The 17,947-nt window shown below is 40.1% G+C and overlaps 1 protein-coding gene across 1 annotated transcript in view; it reads left to right on the top strand.

The window, feature by feature from the left end:
- The window catches only part of SELE (selectin E), a 41,549-nt gene extending 28,736 nt beyond the window's left edge, over positions 1-12,813 (top strand). The window contains exons 2-15 of the mRNA XM_011962262.1: positions 1,390-1,542; positions 1,853-1,937; positions 2,512-2,895; positions 3,492-3,599; positions 4,795-4,980; positions 5,781-5,966; positions 6,080-6,268; positions 7,209-7,397; positions 7,526-7,714; positions 7,927-8,103; positions 8,645-8,752; positions 9,528-9,549; positions 9,655-9,727; positions 10,946-12,813. Coding sequence (XP_011817652.1) covers positions 1,901-1,937; positions 2,512-2,895; positions 3,492-3,599; positions 4,795-4,980; positions 5,781-5,966; positions 6,080-6,268; positions 7,209-7,397; positions 7,526-7,714; positions 7,927-8,103; positions 8,645-8,752; positions 9,528-9,549; positions 9,655-9,712 — 1,833 coding nt within the window. The 5' untranslated portion in view covers positions 1,390-1,542; positions 1,853-1,900 and the 3' untranslated portion in view covers positions 9,713-9,727; positions 10,946-12,813. The remainder of the gene's footprint in view (positions 1-1,389; positions 1,543-1,852; positions 1,938-2,511; positions 2,896-3,491; positions 3,600-4,794; positions 4,981-5,780; positions 5,967-6,079; positions 6,269-7,208; positions 7,398-7,525; positions 7,715-7,926; positions 8,104-8,644; positions 8,753-9,527; positions 9,550-9,654; positions 9,728-10,945) is intronic.
- The last annotated feature ends 5,134 nt before the right edge of the window (positions 12,814-17,947 follow it).

The following is a 17,947-nucleotide window of genomic DNA, read 5'->3' as shown; positions in this document are numbered from 1 at the left end:
CCTGGGTTCAAGCGATTCTCTTGCTTCAGCCTCCCCAGTAGCTGGGATTACAGGCATGCGCCACTACAACCCGGCTAATTTTTGTATTTTTAGTAGAGACAGCATTTCACCATATTGGTCAGGCTGGTCTGGAACTCCTGACCTCAGGAGATCCGCCCACCTCAGCCTCCCAAAGTGCTGGGATTACAGGCATGAGACACCACACCTGGCCTAGAGACAAGTTTCTTTAAACTGTATTCTTGTTATGATGAAGGTGGAAAAAAAAGGAAATTGAAAAAATTAGAAGATTCTGAAAATAATAATGAAGGATATAAAAATTATCCCAAATCCTGCCATCCAGAGATAGTCACCGTTTACATTGTGGAAGAGTTTTTATTCTTTGCACATTAACATTTCAAAAAAACTAAACAAAATTTGGAGCAATTAAATATGGATATATAGTTTTCTTTTTTATTTTTATTTTATTTATTATTATTTTTTAAGACAGAGTTTCACTCTTGTTTCCCAGGCTGGAGTGCAATGGCGTGATCTTGGCTCACTGCAACCTCTGCCTCCCAAGTTCAAGCAATTCTCCTGCCTCAGCCTCCTGAGTAGCTGGGATTACAGGCATGCACCACCATGCCCGGCTAATTTTGTATTTTTAGTAGAGACAGTGTTTCTCCATGTTGGTCAGGCTGGTCTTGAGCTCCTGGCCTCAGGTGATCCGGCCTCCCAAAGTGCTGGGAAAAAAGGCATGAGCCACCACGCCAGCCTCCTTTTTATTTTTTTACACTGAACAAACCATGAAACTCTCCCAGATGTAAATACCTATTTCCCATTTTTCTTATTTTTTAAAAATAAGACATCATTTTAATCATTCGAGTGGTAGATACTATTTTTAGATAATATTTTAATTTAGGCATAACTGCTATGCAAAATCTGAAGATTAGAATCTACCTTGTGAGTCATTCCTCTGTGAGACAGTGCATGTTAAATATGTTGAATTGGCAGGTGAAAAAGGAAGAAAAAATGAGTAGTGATTGGTTATCAACAGCCAGGAATGAGAAATTGAAGGTAGTAGACTACGGATGACAAACCTATTCTTGGTTTCCTTATGTTTCTGAAATTCTACCACAACTACACGAGAGATACTACTAACATGCAAAGTTTTACAACTTTTTAAAGACATAGACTTTACATTATTAGAATTAAAAATCATGCATTTGTGTCATATTAATAAAATTGCATATACAATATAAAGGTATGGACAAAGATGAAGTAGCTTCAAGAGACAGAGTTTCTGACATCATTGTAATTTTAAGCATCGTGGATATTCCCGGGAAACTTTTTGGATGCCATTGGGGATTTCCTCTTTACTGGATGTGGACAATATCCTCCTATTATTCACAGGAAGCAATCCCTCCTATAAAAGGGCCTCAGCCGCAGTAGTGTTCAGCTGTTCTTGGCTGACTTCACATCAAAACTACTATACTGACCTGAGACAGAGACAGCAGTGATACCCATCTGAGAGATCCTGGGTTTGAACAACTGCTTCCCAAAACAGTAAGTGCAGAACGCTTTATAAGGGCAGCCTTGGGCCATGAAACACAGATACGCAAAAAGCCTTCTAGTAAAAACCACATCTGTATAAGCTCTTATTGAATTGTAGCTAAAACCTGTCTTTTCTCTTTGACCTAAATGATGAAAATCTTAAAATTTGTTTATTTATGTGATTAAACTCTGAAATAAAGATTATGGCACTAGAATCCTTTACCCAAAATCTTAGGATGCTGCCTTAAACATCATGGAAGAATAATGTAACTGGCTACTCAGGATTTCCTTCTCTAATTCATTTTGTGTTTTATCTCCCCAGTAAAGTATTTCAAGCCTAAACCTTTGGGTGAAAAGAACTCTTGAAGTCATGATTGCTTCACAGTTTCTCTCGGCTCTCACTTTGGGTAAGTCAGTGTCATTAGACCAGGATTTCTCATTCTCGCACTACAGATATTTCAGACTGAAATATCCTTGCTTGTCTGGGGCTGTCCTGTGCAGGGTATCTGGCAGCATCCTTGACCTCTACCTGCAATGTGTTCTTCCCCGGGCTTGGGGCCATTTACCTCTTAGTGTCTCCCTTTCCTTAAGTGTAAAGTGTGGATCATAAATGACCTATTTCCCAGATGCATTGTGAGGATTCCATAGCATGGTTCATGGAAAGTACCTCAAATAGTGCTACTTGGTGCCTACTAAGTGCTTGATAAAGCTTAGTTATTCTGATTATTATTCTACTACAAAATGGGTTTACTCTAATGTTGTGAGTGAGTGCAGGTAAAGCACCTAGTGGGTGGCCAGTCACAAAAGAGATAAACGATAAGTCACTGTTTCTTCATACGTACTTCTTACTTTTGAAAAGATGAGAAAAGTCTGGGCCATGTCACAAACATTGCCAAAAATAAGACAATAAAAAGCACAGTTATCAGAGTTAAACCACAACAGCACCAAACTCTACCATTTCTTTTCTTTTTCTCCCACTAGTGCTTGTCATTAAAGAGAGTGGAGCCTGGTCTTACAACACCTCCACGGAAGCTATGACTTATGATGAGGCCAGTGCTTACTGCCAGCAAAGGTACACGCATCTGGTTGCAATTCAAAACAAAGAAGAGATTGAGTACCTAAACTCCATATTGAGCTATTCACCAAGTTATTACTGGATTGGAATTAGAAAAGTCAACAATGTGTGGGTCTGGGTAGGAACCCAGAAACCTCTTACGGAAGAAGCCAAGAACTGGGCTCCAGGGGAACCCAACAATAGGCAAAAAGATGAGGACTGCGTGGAGATCTACATCAAGAGAGACAAAGATGTGGGCATGTGGAATGATGAGCGGTGCAGCAAGAAGAAGCTTGCCCTGTGCTACACAGGTAGGGAGTTTGCGGCCGCAGTGGGAGGTAGTTTCAGTGTGTGGGCATCTTGGCAAATTTACGGCATGCAAAACTTGCTCTCTATTGTGGTCATTTTATGTTCTAAAAGATTCTGTTTAACTGCTGAAGTTTCTCTCTTTTGCTGTTTTGTGTGAATGTGGGCAAGAAAACGTGGGTATGTGTATATATGTATGTATATATGTATATACACATACACATATATATATACACACATTGTGTGTGTGTGTATATCAAATGTATCTAAATACTGTAGGCAAATATGTAGTTCTTTACATTGCACACACACAATACATATTTTAATTGCTTGTTTATTGTGGTAGGGGAACTGTCTTCAGAGTTTGTGAAGAAGTAAATTTTCTATGGTAGGTGCCAGCCACAGCTATACATTAGCATCAAGGTTTAGGATAGGTGGGCCCAAAACTCAGATTTGGAACTTCGTAAAACACTTCAGTTAAAGTCTATGGCACTCTGTAGCACTGCTGATGTCTCTGCTGCACACTGTTGATTCTAAAATCAAAGGCACTCAGTATAAGCACAGCAATAGTCCTCCTCATCATGCTTTGTGTTTTCTGCAGCTGCCTGTACCAATACATCCTGCAGTGGCCACGGTGAATGTGTAGAGACCATCAATAATTACACTTGCAAGTGTGACCCTGGCTTCAGTGGACTCGAGTGTGAGCAAAGTAAGTCTGGTTCTCACCTCTTTCTTCACTTGAGATGGTAGCATGATCTCATGTCCTAGCTGGCATTAGAGTCAGGTCTGCATGCCTTCCCTTCCCTGGTGCAGATGGTGTCATACGGTGATCGTGAGCTGAGACTATGAAGTCAGACCCTTCTGGGTTTGAGTCCTAGATTCACCAGTTGTTTATTATGGCACCTTGACAAGATAGTTTAACTCTCTAGGTCACAGTTTTCTCATTGTAAAATGAGGATAATAGCGTGAACTTCATAGGCTCGTGGTTACACAGTGCCTGGTGCACAGGACACATGCAATACCTGCAAGGAAGAGGTACTCACATCATCTAGGTGGTAACAAGACGTTGCAGTAGAAATGAGTGAGTTTCAGAGTCCAGGGTATCTTGGTTCATGCTCTGGCTCTGTAATGACTACCTGTGTAGCATGGAGCAAGTTGATTGAATGGAATGAGGTCTCAGTTACTAAATTTGTAAATTAAGAGAGTTAGATTAGCTTCTCTCCAAAATTCCTTAGCACGGCGTTGTGCAGTAGAGCTTTTTGTGATAATGGAAATGTTCCACAGCTGTGCTATCCAGTGTGTAGCTACGAGCCACATGTGGTTATTAAGTACTTGAAATGTGGCTGGTGACACTGAGGAACTGAATTTTAAATATCATTTGATTTCAATGAATTCACGTTTAAATTGGAGTAGCCACACATAGATAGTTGCTACTGTATTAGACAGTGCAGCATTGGAGTTTTAAAATTTGTGATGTATTCTAGTACTTAAATTTGAAATACAGCTTTGTGGATGGTTCTCACCCCGGGTGGAAGCTTACTGTAGTATATTTAGTAGTTGTGAGAAAAGTAACAAGAAATTTGTTGTAAGTTTGCGTGTTTGTTCATATAATTTGAACAGTTCTGAGGTAAACACAATTACACTACTCTCCCCATATCACTCAATATTTCTTTTTTGTGGTGGTCGTCACTGCTTTTTTGTTGTTGTTGTTATGGATCAACGTTTTCTTGAATAAAAGAAAAGGGGTACAATTACAGTCAATTTTACATATTCCATTAGAAATTTTATAAATTTTTAAACTAAAAACAACAAACAAACAAACAAAAAACTGTAGTTCTAGTTTCCAGTGTTCTTCTCTGTTAAAGGTGAGAGATGAGCAGAACTGATTTGGGTTTCTTTTTCAGTTGTGAACTGTACAGCCCTGGAATCCCCTGAGCATGGAAGCCTGGTTTGCAGTCACCCACTGGGAAACTTCAGCTACAATTCTTCCTGCTCTCTCAGCTGTGATAGGGGCTACCTGCCAAGCAGCATGGAGACCACGCAGTGTATGTCCTCTGGAGAATGGAGTGCTCCTACTCCAGCCTGCAAGGGTAAATCCCTCTCAGAATGCACAGAACATTCTCTAACTCATCCCTCATTCCTTCTGTTTTTTAATCCAACTTATAACATTTTCAAAACTTCAGGGAAAGTTTGTTTTTGTTTTTGCTTTTAATACAACTTGTTCTCTCAGCCAATGTATATTGCCAACCCAGTACCTGCTTGGGTTGAGAGAGATTTTTTATTCTGTGCTTGAAACGGGTATTTCTGAGGCTATGGTGATTTGTAAGGGACATCACAAAACAGTAAAGCTTTAGAAATATCAATGGCTTTCTCATCTTCTTTCCCTGTTTAACTTTTCCACGCCATGGGACTAACTTAAGACCATGATAGTCAAGCAGTCTTAGTATCTCTTTTTCTCTCTCAATTTTATCTTTCTGAACCAGAGGCCAAAAGAAAAAAACAAACAAACAAACAAAAAAACACAACAGTTCTTCATGTTCTGATGGGCTAAAATAAATGAATAGCCTGTGTATGTCACTCCTGGTCATAACTCTTAATCTGGAATCTTTTCTTAAAAAATTTTTTACCTCACATAAATGATAACATAGATTAGAGACCGCTCAGCATAGGCAAAGTGAAAATCAGATAAGACAGAATATCCATGAAAAAGAATAAAAGCTTTTATTCTGGCCGTGCATGTCCCTAAGAATTGACATAGGACTTTGGGATCTGCAGGACTTTGGGATCTACCCTTTGAAGGCAGCTTCCTCACTCTGTTATGCCCCCAGCTCAATAGGAAGTAAAAAGATCATTCTTCTGTGAAATTCATGGTGCTCTTTCAAATCCCCAGTGGTCGAGTGTGATGCTGTGACAAATCCAGCCAATGGGTTTGTGGAATGTTTTCAAAACCCTGGAAGTTTCCCATGGAACACAACCTGTACATTTGACTGTGAAGAAGGATTTGAACTAATGGGAGCCCAGAGCCTTCAGTGTACCTCATCTGGGAATTGGGACAACGAGAAACCAACGTGTAAAGGTAGAGTTGCTCTACATGGAGACTTACTGTTAACATTCTTTTTCTCAACCCATACTGGAAATGGGCAAGCTAATTCTAGGCCCTGCTAATATCAATGGGTATATTTGTTACAGCTGTGACATGCAGGGCCATCCGCCAGCCTCAGAATGGCTCTGTGAGGTGCAGCCATTCCCCTGCTGGAGAGTTCACCTTCAAATCATCCTGCAACTTCACCTGTGAAGAAGGCTTCATGTTGCAGGGACCAGCCCAGGTTGAATGCACCACTCAAGGGCAGTGGACACAGCAAATCCCAGTTTGCGAAGGTAAGCTTAAGATCCTTTGATTTATACTTTCTTAAAGAACAACTGTCTTCAAACTTGGACAGTGAAAAAAAAAACCAATACCCACTTTAACTATAGAAATCAGATTTGATGAGCAATACTCATATCTTTGAGATTCATTTAAAAGAACTAATGTTTGGCCAGGGAAAGGATCATATGTGTTAAAAATGAATCCTTTGCTGGTTTATTTTTACTGTGATGTGCTAATATAACTTTACAGACATTAGCATGGAATAGACAGAATTCTTAATCTAAAGGAATCTTATTAGAAAATTCAGAAAGCAGAATAATGAGAACATGATTTGAATATAAAACTCTCATCACATCTGTCTTCTGAAATGGCTCATAATTAGCAGTGAGGAGACTGTTTCAAGCATGGGGTCAGCTAAAGAGATAGTATTGATACATGTATAAGCAGTAAACTTTAATTCACTTTTAAGTGAGAGCAAGGATATTGAAAACAAGCAGTTTTTACTATCAGGTACTGGCCTTCTCCTAGCCAAAGCCAGCACAGAATGCTTTCCAGTAGCAAAACATTGTAACACAAAAACCAAACTGCAAAACAGACAACTTTTATAGGGGTGCTTTCTTCTCTTTCTTTTTGGCACCATCTATACACATCCATGACCCAGATGCTGTCCTCCGACTGTGTGCAATCTTTCCCTTGACCATAATTTATTTTGTATGTTAGAAGAACAGTGCTCAGGAACTAATGTTCTGGTTAACTAGTCTTTTAATTAGTGCCATGATCAGTGAGGGGGCTGAAATTCAAAGAAAACAGCCATCTTCCCACTTGTCCAGGGAATTATAAAGAATCTTCAGTTCTCCAAGTGTTGCTTGAATGAACTGGGTGCACTCAACAAATGCCAAGTACTCTCTAGTTCCACTGCAGTATTTTCTGACCATCATTTTGATGTCTCAGCTTTCCAGTGCACAGCCTTGTCCAACCCCGAGCGAGGCTACATGAATTGTCTTCCTAGTGCTTCTGGCAGTTTCCGTAATGGGTCCAGCTGTGAGTTCGCCTGTGAACAGGGATTTGTCTTGAAGGGATCCAAAAGGCTCCAATGTGGCCCCACAGGGGAGTGGGACAATGAGAAGCCCACATGTGAAGGTATAGTCTTTGTTTTTATTTTATTTTAAGATAAAAAACTATTGAAGAACTTAGGAACGTGGTTACCTTGGGAAATGCATTGCTGGAGATGCAAACAAACTTCTGAAGTGCTCTCTCATGTGTTCCAGCTGTGAGATGTGATGCTGTCCACCAGCCCCCAAGGGGCTTGGTGAGGTGTGCTCATTCTCCTATTGGAGAATTCACCTACAAGTCCTCTTGTGCCTTCAGCTGTGAGGAAGGATTTGAATTACATGGATCAACTCAGCTTGAGTGCACATCTCAGGGACAATGGACAGAAGAGGTTCCTTCCTGCCAAGGTAGAATAGAGCACAGACTTTTTTAGGGTACAGGTCAAATACTTCATAAGTTTCTGAACCTGGATTGCCCCAAGGGGGTTTGATCCTAGTTTCCTAAACGCTGAAAACTAAGTAGTGCTTATATGTTACATTTATTATTGACTTTTAAGCAAGTTTTAGAAGTTTTCCAGTAGATTTTTCTGAAACTCTACCTGTGTACCTAATATTTGCAGTGGTAAAATGTTCAAGCCTGGCAGTTCTGGAAAAGATCAACATGAGCTGCAGTGGGGAGCCCGTGTTTGGCACTGTGTGCAACTTTGCATGTCCTGAAGGATGGACGCTCAATGGCTCTGCAGCAATGACATGTGGTGCCACAGGACACTGGTCTGGGATGCTGCCTACCTGTGAAGGTGATGCACTGATTGATGGTGGTTGTCTGGGGATTAAAGAGAAAAACGGGGAGCTATCTTGTTACAGTAATCAACTATCCATTATATCCAAACCAGAAAGGTTGCCCAGGTTGACAAGTTGTGAATATTAAGTTGTATGGGGATAGAGAAAAAACAGAAGTTGCATGTTGATGAAATGGGTAGAATTCTGACAACTGGAGAAAGGAGACAGAGCGAGGAGAGGAGAAAGGGGAAATGGAAAATAAGAGGGAGTGAGAGCAAGAGAGCAAGCAAATGCAGTGTTTACTAACCAAGGTGTGGTGTGGTATTGTGAACAAGCCTGGCAAGTTAGAGTTCTGCCTGACAATGGTAGAAATAGCTTCAAAGGTGGCTTGGAGCAGATCTCAAAGGCCTTTAATGCCACATCTCTGCTTCTTGTATTAAACTAGATAGTTCTTCTGCTCCTAGTAATGAATGTACAGAAAAAAGGCCAATGGGACAGGACAGAGAGATTTAACGTCAGTTCCTCCTCATGACATTTCTTCCTCTCTTGTTTCCTTAGCTCCCACTGAGTCCAACATTCCCTTGGTAGCTGGACTTTCTGCTGCTGGACTCTCCCTCCTGACATTAGCTCCATTTCTCCTCTGGCTTCGGAAATGCTTTCGGAAAGGTGAGGAAGTTTATGAATGTTCTTCAAAAATGTTTTTGAAAACACATTTCTTTCTCATTGATAAGTCATGGTCTTGCTTACTAATTTAAATAATAATTAGAATCTGGATAAACACTAATAAATGCAGTATAATTAAGCAGAAGTCTTAAGAAAAGAGTTAGTAGTACAACTCAGTGTGGGAAGAGTTTTAGGAAATAAAAATGTTAGTTGTGCATAATATTGTACAACTCCAGGGGGTGCTATCCATGCTGGATTATATGATGCCTCCAGGAATTGTGCAATGAGACTGCCATGATGAGCCCTCTAAGGAAAATGGATAAAATTCTTCCTAAGATTTATTTGGAGTGCATGCTTAAATTTGGGAGTATCTCATAAGGAATATGCTAGCACATCTGACTACACTCATAGTTTGTTTGACTTACATGTTTAAGAGTACTTAAAACATTTTTGAGTTAAGTTCTGACATTTACAAAATAGGAAATCTCATGTTTAAATTCAGACTTTGGACTTCTCATGAAAAATTGGGAGCTGAATCAAGCAAGATGACCCCGTAGCTATTTGCTGACATTAGGAAGCTGCTATGCCCTTTGGATGGCTGTGCACTTTGCATTTTACCCTAGATGCCACCGAGCCATGCTTGTGCTCTGATTATTACAGAGGCCCTGAAGCATCGAGTTTGCAACCTTGATGAATTAAGTCACATTGTATCTGGATTTAATATATCCTTAAAAGTCATTTAGTCTGAATTAATGGTGGTTTGTCTTTTCTTTCGCAGCAAAGAAATTTGTTCCTGCCAGGTAAGTTGCATTCTTATACAAAGCATGCCATTGAACATTCCACATATTTTTCTCTCTGCATGTTGGAAGACAGTGCTTTACCTAGTGTTCTCATGTATTCCACAGCAGCTGCCAAAGTCTTGAATCAGATGGAAGCTACCAAAAGCCTTCTTACATCCTTTAAGTTCAAAAGAATCAGGTAAGACTTGTAACTCACAAATGGTTATGAGAGAGGTATCTTCTCTACGTGCTCTGTCTCTCTTTGAACCCTCCAAACTTGCCAATCTTAGGGAGAGAGCAGGGGAGAAATCATCACCTGGGTATTGTTCTGGAAAGTTGTTTCATTTTTTTATAGAAGGAGAGGAAAGAAACTGAGATCTAGCTTTATTGTGTAATTTCATTTATGATAGATAATAGTGAAGATAGCTGACCCTTACATCGCACTTACTATATTCTAGGAACTTTTTTAAGCTAGGAACTCTGAGATATGGCCTGTTCCTAAATTTCTTATCTTTTCTTTTTCTTTTTTCTTTTTAATTTTGAGATGGAGTCTCATTCTGTTGCCCAGACTGGAGTGCAGTGGCATGATCTTGGCTCACTGCAACCTCCGCTTCCTGGGTTCAAGTGATTCTCCTGCCTCAGCCTCCCAAGTAGCTGGGATTACAGGTGCCTGCCACCACACCCAGCTAATTTTTGTAGTTTTTGTAGAGACGGGGTTTTGTCATGTTGGCCAGGCTGGTCTCGAACTCCTGGTCCGCCTGCCTTGGCCTCCCAAAGTGCTGGGATTATAGGCATGAGCCACCGAGCCTGGCCTGTTACTATATTTCTTATCACACAGATGAAGAAAATAAGACAGAGAGAAGTAAAGTAAATTGCCTGAAATCTCAAAGCTAGTAAGTGGTGTAGCCAGGATCCAAACCCAGGCAGTCTGGTTCTAAAAGTTGTGTTCTTAACTACTCTGACCTGCTTTGAGAGAATTTGGAAGGCTCAAGTCCCTCTGAATACTTTTTAAAAAATTAAAATAACTTTTTTTGTGTGTGCAGTTTTAAGTTTACAGAAAAATTGAGCAGAAAGCACAAAGAGTTCCGACATATCTCCTCACTACCCCCTCCAATTACCCCTGTTATTAACATCTTATATTAGTGTTACAACTGATGGGCCAATATTGATACCTTATTATTCATTAATGTCCACAGGCTACATTAGAATTCAGTCTGTGTTGTATATTCTGTAGGTTTTGACAGATGTATAATATGTATCTATCATCACTGTCCTAACTGAATAGAATTTGATGTTCCTACATGGTCTATCCTAGTGAGAGTGTATACAGTAGTCTGTGTTAGAAGGTACATTTTGTTGTCATGATCAGTATGCAGAATATTAAGTGTTCTGATGACATACATGTTTATATTTGCAGAAACACAGGTGCGTCTGGGGAACTGGAGGGACACATTGAAGTTAACAGAGACAGATAACTCTCCTCAGGTCTCTGGCCCTTCTTGTCTACTATGCCAGATGTCTTTATGGCTGAAACCGCAACACCCACCACCACTTCAATAGATCAAAGTCCAGTGGGCAAGGTCAGCCTTCAACTGAAAAGACTCAGTGTTCTCTTTCCTATTCTCAGGATTAAGAGAGTGCTGGCTAATGAAGGGAAAGGATATTTTCTTCCAAGAAAAGGTGAAGAGACCAAGACTCTGAAATCTCAGAATTCCTTTTCTAACTCTCCCTTGCTCGCTGTAAAATCTTGGCACAGAAACACAATATTCTGTGACTTTCTTTCTTTTGCCCTTCACAGTGTTTCGACAGCTGATTACACAGTTGCTGTCACAAGAATGAATAATAATTATCAAGAGTTTAGAGGAAAAAATGGCTTAAAATATTATAACTTAAAAAAAAAAACAGATGTTGAATGCCCACAGGCAAATGCATGGAGGGTTGTTAATGGTGCAAATCCTACTGAACACTCTGTGTGAGGGTTGCTATGCACAGTTTAATCACTTTCATCCCTATGGGATTCAGTGTTTCTTAAAGAGTTCTTAAAGATTGTGATCTTTTTACTTGCACTGAATGTGTTATAATCTTCCATAATTCTTCGTTCAATACAAGTGTTATAGGGACTTAAAAAACTTGTAAATGTTGTAAACTATGATCTGGTAAAGTTACTTATTCTAGATTACCCCCTCATTGTTTATTAATAAATTATGTTACATCTGTTATAAATTTATATCAAAAAGGGAACCTATTGTCCCCTAGCAAGGCATGATGTTAACCAGAATAAAGTTCTGAATGTTTTTACTACAGTTGTTTTTTTGAAAACATGGTAGAATTGGAGAGTAAAAACTGAATGGAAGGTTTGTATATTGTCAGGTATTTTTTCAGAAATATGTGGTTTCCATGATGAGAAACTTCCATGAGGCCAAATGTTTGGAACTAATAAAAGCATAAATGCAAGCACACGAAGGTATAATTTTATGAATGTCTTTGTTGGAAAAGAATGCAGAAAGATGGACGTGCTTTTCATTCCTACAAAGATGTTTGTCAGATGTGATATGTAAACATAATTCTTGTATATTACGGACGATTTTAAATTCACGATCGAAACTCACCATGTAAAAGAGTCACCTGGTAGATTTTTAATGAATGAAGATGTCTAATAGTTATTCTCTGTTTGTTTTCTTCTGTATGTTAGGGTGCTCTGGAAGAGAGGAATGCCTGTGTGAGCAAGCATTTATGTTTATTTATAAGCAGATTTAACAATTCCAGAGGAATCTCCAGTTTTCAGTTGATCACTGGCAATGAGAAATCCTCAGTCAGTAATTGCCAAAGCTGCTCTAGCCTTGCGGAGTGTGAGAATCAAAACTCTCCTACACGTCCATTAGCTTAGCATGTGTTGAAAAAAAAAGTTTCAGAGAAGTTCTGGCTGATGGCAATGACAAAGCCAACAGTCAAAACAGAGATGTGATAAGGATCAGAACAGCAGAGGTTCTTTCAAAGGGGCAGAAAAACTCTGGGAAATAAGAGAGAACAACTACTGTGATCAGGCTATGTATGGAATAAATTGTTATTTTCTTTGAAATTGTTTAAGTGTTGTAAATATTTATGTAAACTCCATTAGAAATTAGCTGTGTGAAATACCAATGTGGTTTGTGTTTGAGTTTTATGGAGAATTTTAAATTATAACTTAAAATATTTTATATTTTTAAAGTATATATTTATTTAAGCTTATGTCAGACCTATTTGACATGACACTATAAATGTTGACAATAAACATGCTTATGTTTATCTCTGAGTTAAGGCTCTTTCTTAAAAATTTTATTTAGATAAAGCTCACATTCCGTAAAATCCACCCTTTAAAAATGTATGTGATTGTACAGCTATCACCGTTGTTTAACTCCGGAAGATTTCTATCACCCTGATGAAACATTATTTCTCAGTGTGTCTGTGAGAGTATTTCTGAAGAGGTTAGTATTTAATTTGTAGACTAAGAGGATTGCCTCCACCAATGTGAGTGGTCATGATCCAACCCACTGAGAGCCTGTGTAGAGCAAACAGAGTGAATTCACTCTCTTTTTAAGCTGGGACACCCATCTTCTCCTGCCCTCCAACACTGGCACTCTTGGTTCTAGGGCCTTTGGACTTTGAAGTATTCCACTGGCTTTCCTGGTTCTTAGCTTGTAGACAGCAGGCCAAGGGACTTCTCAGCTTCCATAATTGTGTGAGACAATTTCTATAAAAATATACCACACCCCCACACCTCCACACCCCAACACACACACACACACACACACACACACACACACACATATACACACCCTATCGGTTCTATTTCTTTGGAGAACGACTAATACATGTCCCTTCATGAGAACTGGCTACTTAGACTAGGTCTCCTCTTTAATGCCCTCATAACCCATATTTCTCTTCCCTCCTTTAACTGTAATAAATAACTATAGATTATTACTTGCATAATTGTTTGTTTAATGTCTGTCTTCCCCACTAAATTCTAAGTTCCTCAGGGGTAGAGAAAAATTACCTTGTTCATTGCTGTATTCTCAGAGCCTAGCACATTCCTGATGCAGAGTGGACATCCAACAAATATTTATTGAATGAATAAATCAATGCCTGGGTGAATGAATGTGTATTTTGGCTTATAATAAGAAGTAGAATCACTTTTCACAAATGGAATGAGTGGTCTCAGAGGGCTACAGTTTAAAACCCAGTTATGTATCAACTGCCCCCCCTACTGCCAGTTTGCAATTTAATATATCTATCTCTCAAATGTCCAGCAATTATTTCAATCCCCATATACAGAAATGGGGCTTGTAGGAATCATTGTGAGGACTAAAGATCAATAGAAATAAGAGGGAAAAAAATTTTTTTAAAAAGGAGGTGGAAAAATAGCACAAGAGGAAGTAATAAGAGAGAAAGAGGAAAGATACTAAAAGAAAAAATATTGAGGTACATAGAGTAAACAGTACAGATGCTACAGAAGAGAAAGATCTAGTTTTGTATCCACTCACCTAAAACATCCACACAAGCACCGGGTGCAGTGACTCTCACCTGTAATCCCAGCACTTTGGGATGCAGAGGTGGGTGGATCACAGGGTCAAGAGATCAAGACCATCCTGGCCAACATGGCGAAACCCCGTCCCTACTAAAAATACAAAAATTAGCTGGGCATAGTGGCGCCTGCCTGTAGTCCCAGCTACTCAGGAGGCTGAGGCAGGAGAATGGCTTGAGCCCGGGAGGTGGAGTTTGCAGTGAGCAGAGATCAGGCCACTGCACTCCAGCCTGGAGACAGAGCGAGACTCTGTCTCAGAAAAAAAAAAAAAAAAAAAAGCCACACAAGCGTACATGCTCATGTGCACACACATACACACAGAGATATATTCCTAAATCCTAACCCACAGGTAATTTACCCTGAAGATAATGAAAATTAAGCTTCAGGGTCCATTACTTAGATGAACCTTTAAATTACAAGGGCCTGGGTCCTAAGAATGTGTTTACGTGGTAATACATCTTCGTAAAATCTATAAAAGCAAGACGCTTTTACATTCCTTTTCTCAAAGAGAGACCTCAAATTATATAAACCTTGGACCCTGAAAAATTTCTGAATCTGTTCCTGAACCAACCCAAAATATTCTGATTCAGTAGGATTGGAAGCAAATGTTGTGTGTATGTTTTTTTGTTTTTTTAATGTTACCAAGTGATTTGGATGCACAACCAGGTTTGGAAATTACTGACAAAGGACTATAGGCTGATTAGTTTAATGAGTCTGATGTCTATGTGGTATTTCTGGAGCTTTGCCACTATTGATTGGGTCACATACCATATAACACTGTGTAGTTTGGGAAAAGTGGACAATGGGTAACATTCACTTGCACATTGCAGTGATGATCACATCCCCTCTGTGTTGAGTAATTAGTTATCTATCTGTATGTACTGGCTGTAGCAAAGTAGTTCTTTTCAACAACAAATCAAGAGAATTCAGACACAACATTCACAGTTGTAAATATCAAGACAATAGAGTAAATTTGTTTAACAAAAATCCAATTTTGGAAGCAAGATATATCTGCCAGCAGTGTAACTGTCCAATGGGTTCATTTTGTTTGCTGCCCAGATAAAGCTGATTTATCAAGATGGGAATTGCAATAGAGAAAAAATTTAATTCATGCAGAGCCAGCCAAATGGGAGACCAGGGTTTTGTTATTACTGAAATCAGCCTCTCCCAAAATTCTAAAGCTAGGATTTTTCAAGGATAGTTTGGCAGGCAGAGGAATGGGTGCTATGCAATCATAGTGGTGTGGAAAATGGTCCTTGTGCATGCTAAGTCTGTTTCTGGGGGGAGCCACAGGACTTGTTGGTGGGTCTAGGTAGAGCCACCAGTTGAAATCTAAGAATCTGAAAAGACATCTCAAAAGGCCAATCAGGTTCTATGATAGTGCTGTTATCTGCAGGAGTAATTGGGGATGTTGTGAATCTTGTGACCTCTGGAATAACAGTTGGTAATTGTTTACCTCTACACCTTAGCAGAATTCAGGCTCCTCTCATCCTCCTAACCTTTCATTGGTGGTCTTTTATTAGCTTTACAAAGGCAGTTTACTTTTGGAGAAGGGCTATTATCATTTAAACTATAAACTAAATTTCTGCCAAAGATAGCTTGGCCCAAGCCCAGGAATTATTAAGGGCAGTCTGGAAGCTAAAGGCAAGATGGGGGTTGGTTATATCAGATCTCTTTCACTGTCATAATTTTTTCACTATTATAATTTTTGTGAAGGCAGTTTTAATAGTGCAGTATAGACTTGAAACAAATAAGGAGAAACCAGAAGGGGAGTAGGGGCTCACACCTATAATCCCAGCACTTTGGGAAGTTGAGGCAGGTGAATCACCTGAGGTTAGCAGTTTGAGACCAGCCTGGTCAACATGGCAAAACCCCATCTCTACTAAAAATACAAAAAACATAGCCGGGCATGGTGGCACATGCCTGTAGTCCCAGCTACTTGGGAGGTTGAGGCACAAGAATCACTTGAACCAGGGAGACGGAGGCTGCAGTGAGCCAAGATCACCCCACTGCACTCCAGCCTGGGCAACAGAGTGATACCCTGTCTAAAAACAAACAAACAAACAAAAACAAAAACAGCAACAACAAATAAGGAGAAACCTGATGGTTAGAAATAAGGAAATGTTTAATGGCCTGGAGGTTCAATGAGGTAGGAGTAAAAAGCATTGCAATGAGATACTTGAGCAATACACTTGGGAGAATAGGAGACAGTGGTTAAAGAGTGAAGTGTTGGGCCAGGTGCGGTGGCTCACGCCTGTAACCCCAGCACTTTGGGAGGCTGAGGCGGGTGGATTACCTGAGGTTGGGAGTTCAAGACCAGCCTGACCAACATGGAGAAACCCCATCTCTACTAAAAAAATACAAAATTAGCCAGGCATGGTGGCACATGCCTGTAGTCCCAACTACTCGGGAGGCTGAGGCAGGAGAATCGCTTGAACCCGGGAGGCAGAGGTTGCAGTGAGCCGAGATTGCACCATTGCACTCCAGCCTGGGCAAAAACAGCGAAACTCCCTCTCAAAAAAAAAAAAAAAAAAAAGAGTGAAGTGTTTGATCGTGTGACTTTAGAGATGGTACAGTCTTAGGTGATGTTGAGGTTGAAGCTGTGCCTAGAGAAGGAGGTAGCTCAAGTCTCAAGTCTAGTGGAGGAAAATGTCATTGGAGAGCTGAGGATGTGGGCTGTGGTATGGATTGTGCCATGGATGGTGAAGCCCCATAAGACTATGAGAAGTGCTTACAGGGAAAGGAAGATCAGGAGCCAGGTGCCAAAGCCATCCTTGCATGAGGAGTTGGGAGGTCACTACAATGAGGACAGTGAGATGGTTTATCTCAGTGTCACAAGTTTCAAAGAAGCAGAGTTATTTTATTTCTTCTCATTTTTTTTTTACAAGAGGGCAGATGAACAAAGATATACAGGAGGCCCTCATTATAAAGGAGAAGATTGCCCCTGCCTTCCAACCCTGAAGTGTTCGCTGTGTGGAGAATAAATATTGTCATCTTGAGAGATCTGCAAGGGAAGTGATGTCCTTGGGAGGCAGTTGGGCTGATGACAAAGCAAGAAGGTAGGAGAAAAGTTTGAAAAGGAAACTGGAAGATTGAGGGGAGTTTGGTGATGGTGAAGACAGGAATCGTAGGGATGGCGAGGAAGCATTTGGGATGAAAATCAAGGTTGGGTCAGGAGAGAGCAGTTTAGGTGAATGGTCTAGGAGATAGATGACAGACAATAAGAGTGGCTTACATGCCAAATGTAAGAAAACGTGAGCCGTGGTGTTTTGTCCTTATAGGATTGTGGAGGTAGGTGGGCAGTTAGTTAATTCTCTACTGCACATTCCTTCTACCCATAATAAACTGATAGCAACTGCAGTGAGTGCAGCCTTGGTTGGCAGCAATGAGCAAATAAACCTTGCGGTCATCTGTAATGGAGATGTAGGCTAGGGAACGGTTGGGTAGTGGTCCTTTAACCAACCCTTGGACCCAGTGATGCTGCTTTCAATAGCATTCACTGGTACTTCCCTCATGTCTCTTGACAGGCAAATGGTTCTTCAGCATTGGGTCCTCTCTCCAGGGTTTTGTGATGGTTTTACAATGCTCACCAACTCAATCTAGTTCTACCTTTTGAGGGCCACAAAACAGTCTAATAACCACTCTTCATTACCACCCATCAAATGGCTGTTAATATATCTCCATGACCTTTCCTATTCCAAATCTTGTTTTGGCTGAATGTACATTAAATATTTTTTTTTATTGAGGTGAAGTTCACATAACATAAAACAACCATCTTAAAGTGTACAATCCAGTGACATTTATCACATTGCATAACCATCTCTGATATGGTTTGGATCCATGTTCTCACTCAAATCT

Source organism: Colobus angolensis, unplaced genomic scaffold, assembly GCF_000951035.1.
Source record: "Colobus angolensis palliatus isolate OR3802 unplaced genomic scaffold, Cang.pa_1.0 Scaffold59, whole genome shotgun sequence".
Lineage (NCBI taxonomy): Eukaryota > Metazoa > Chordata > Mammalia > Primates > Cercopithecidae > Colobus > Colobus angolensis.
This window is presented reverse-complemented; position numbering and strand designations above follow the sequence as displayed.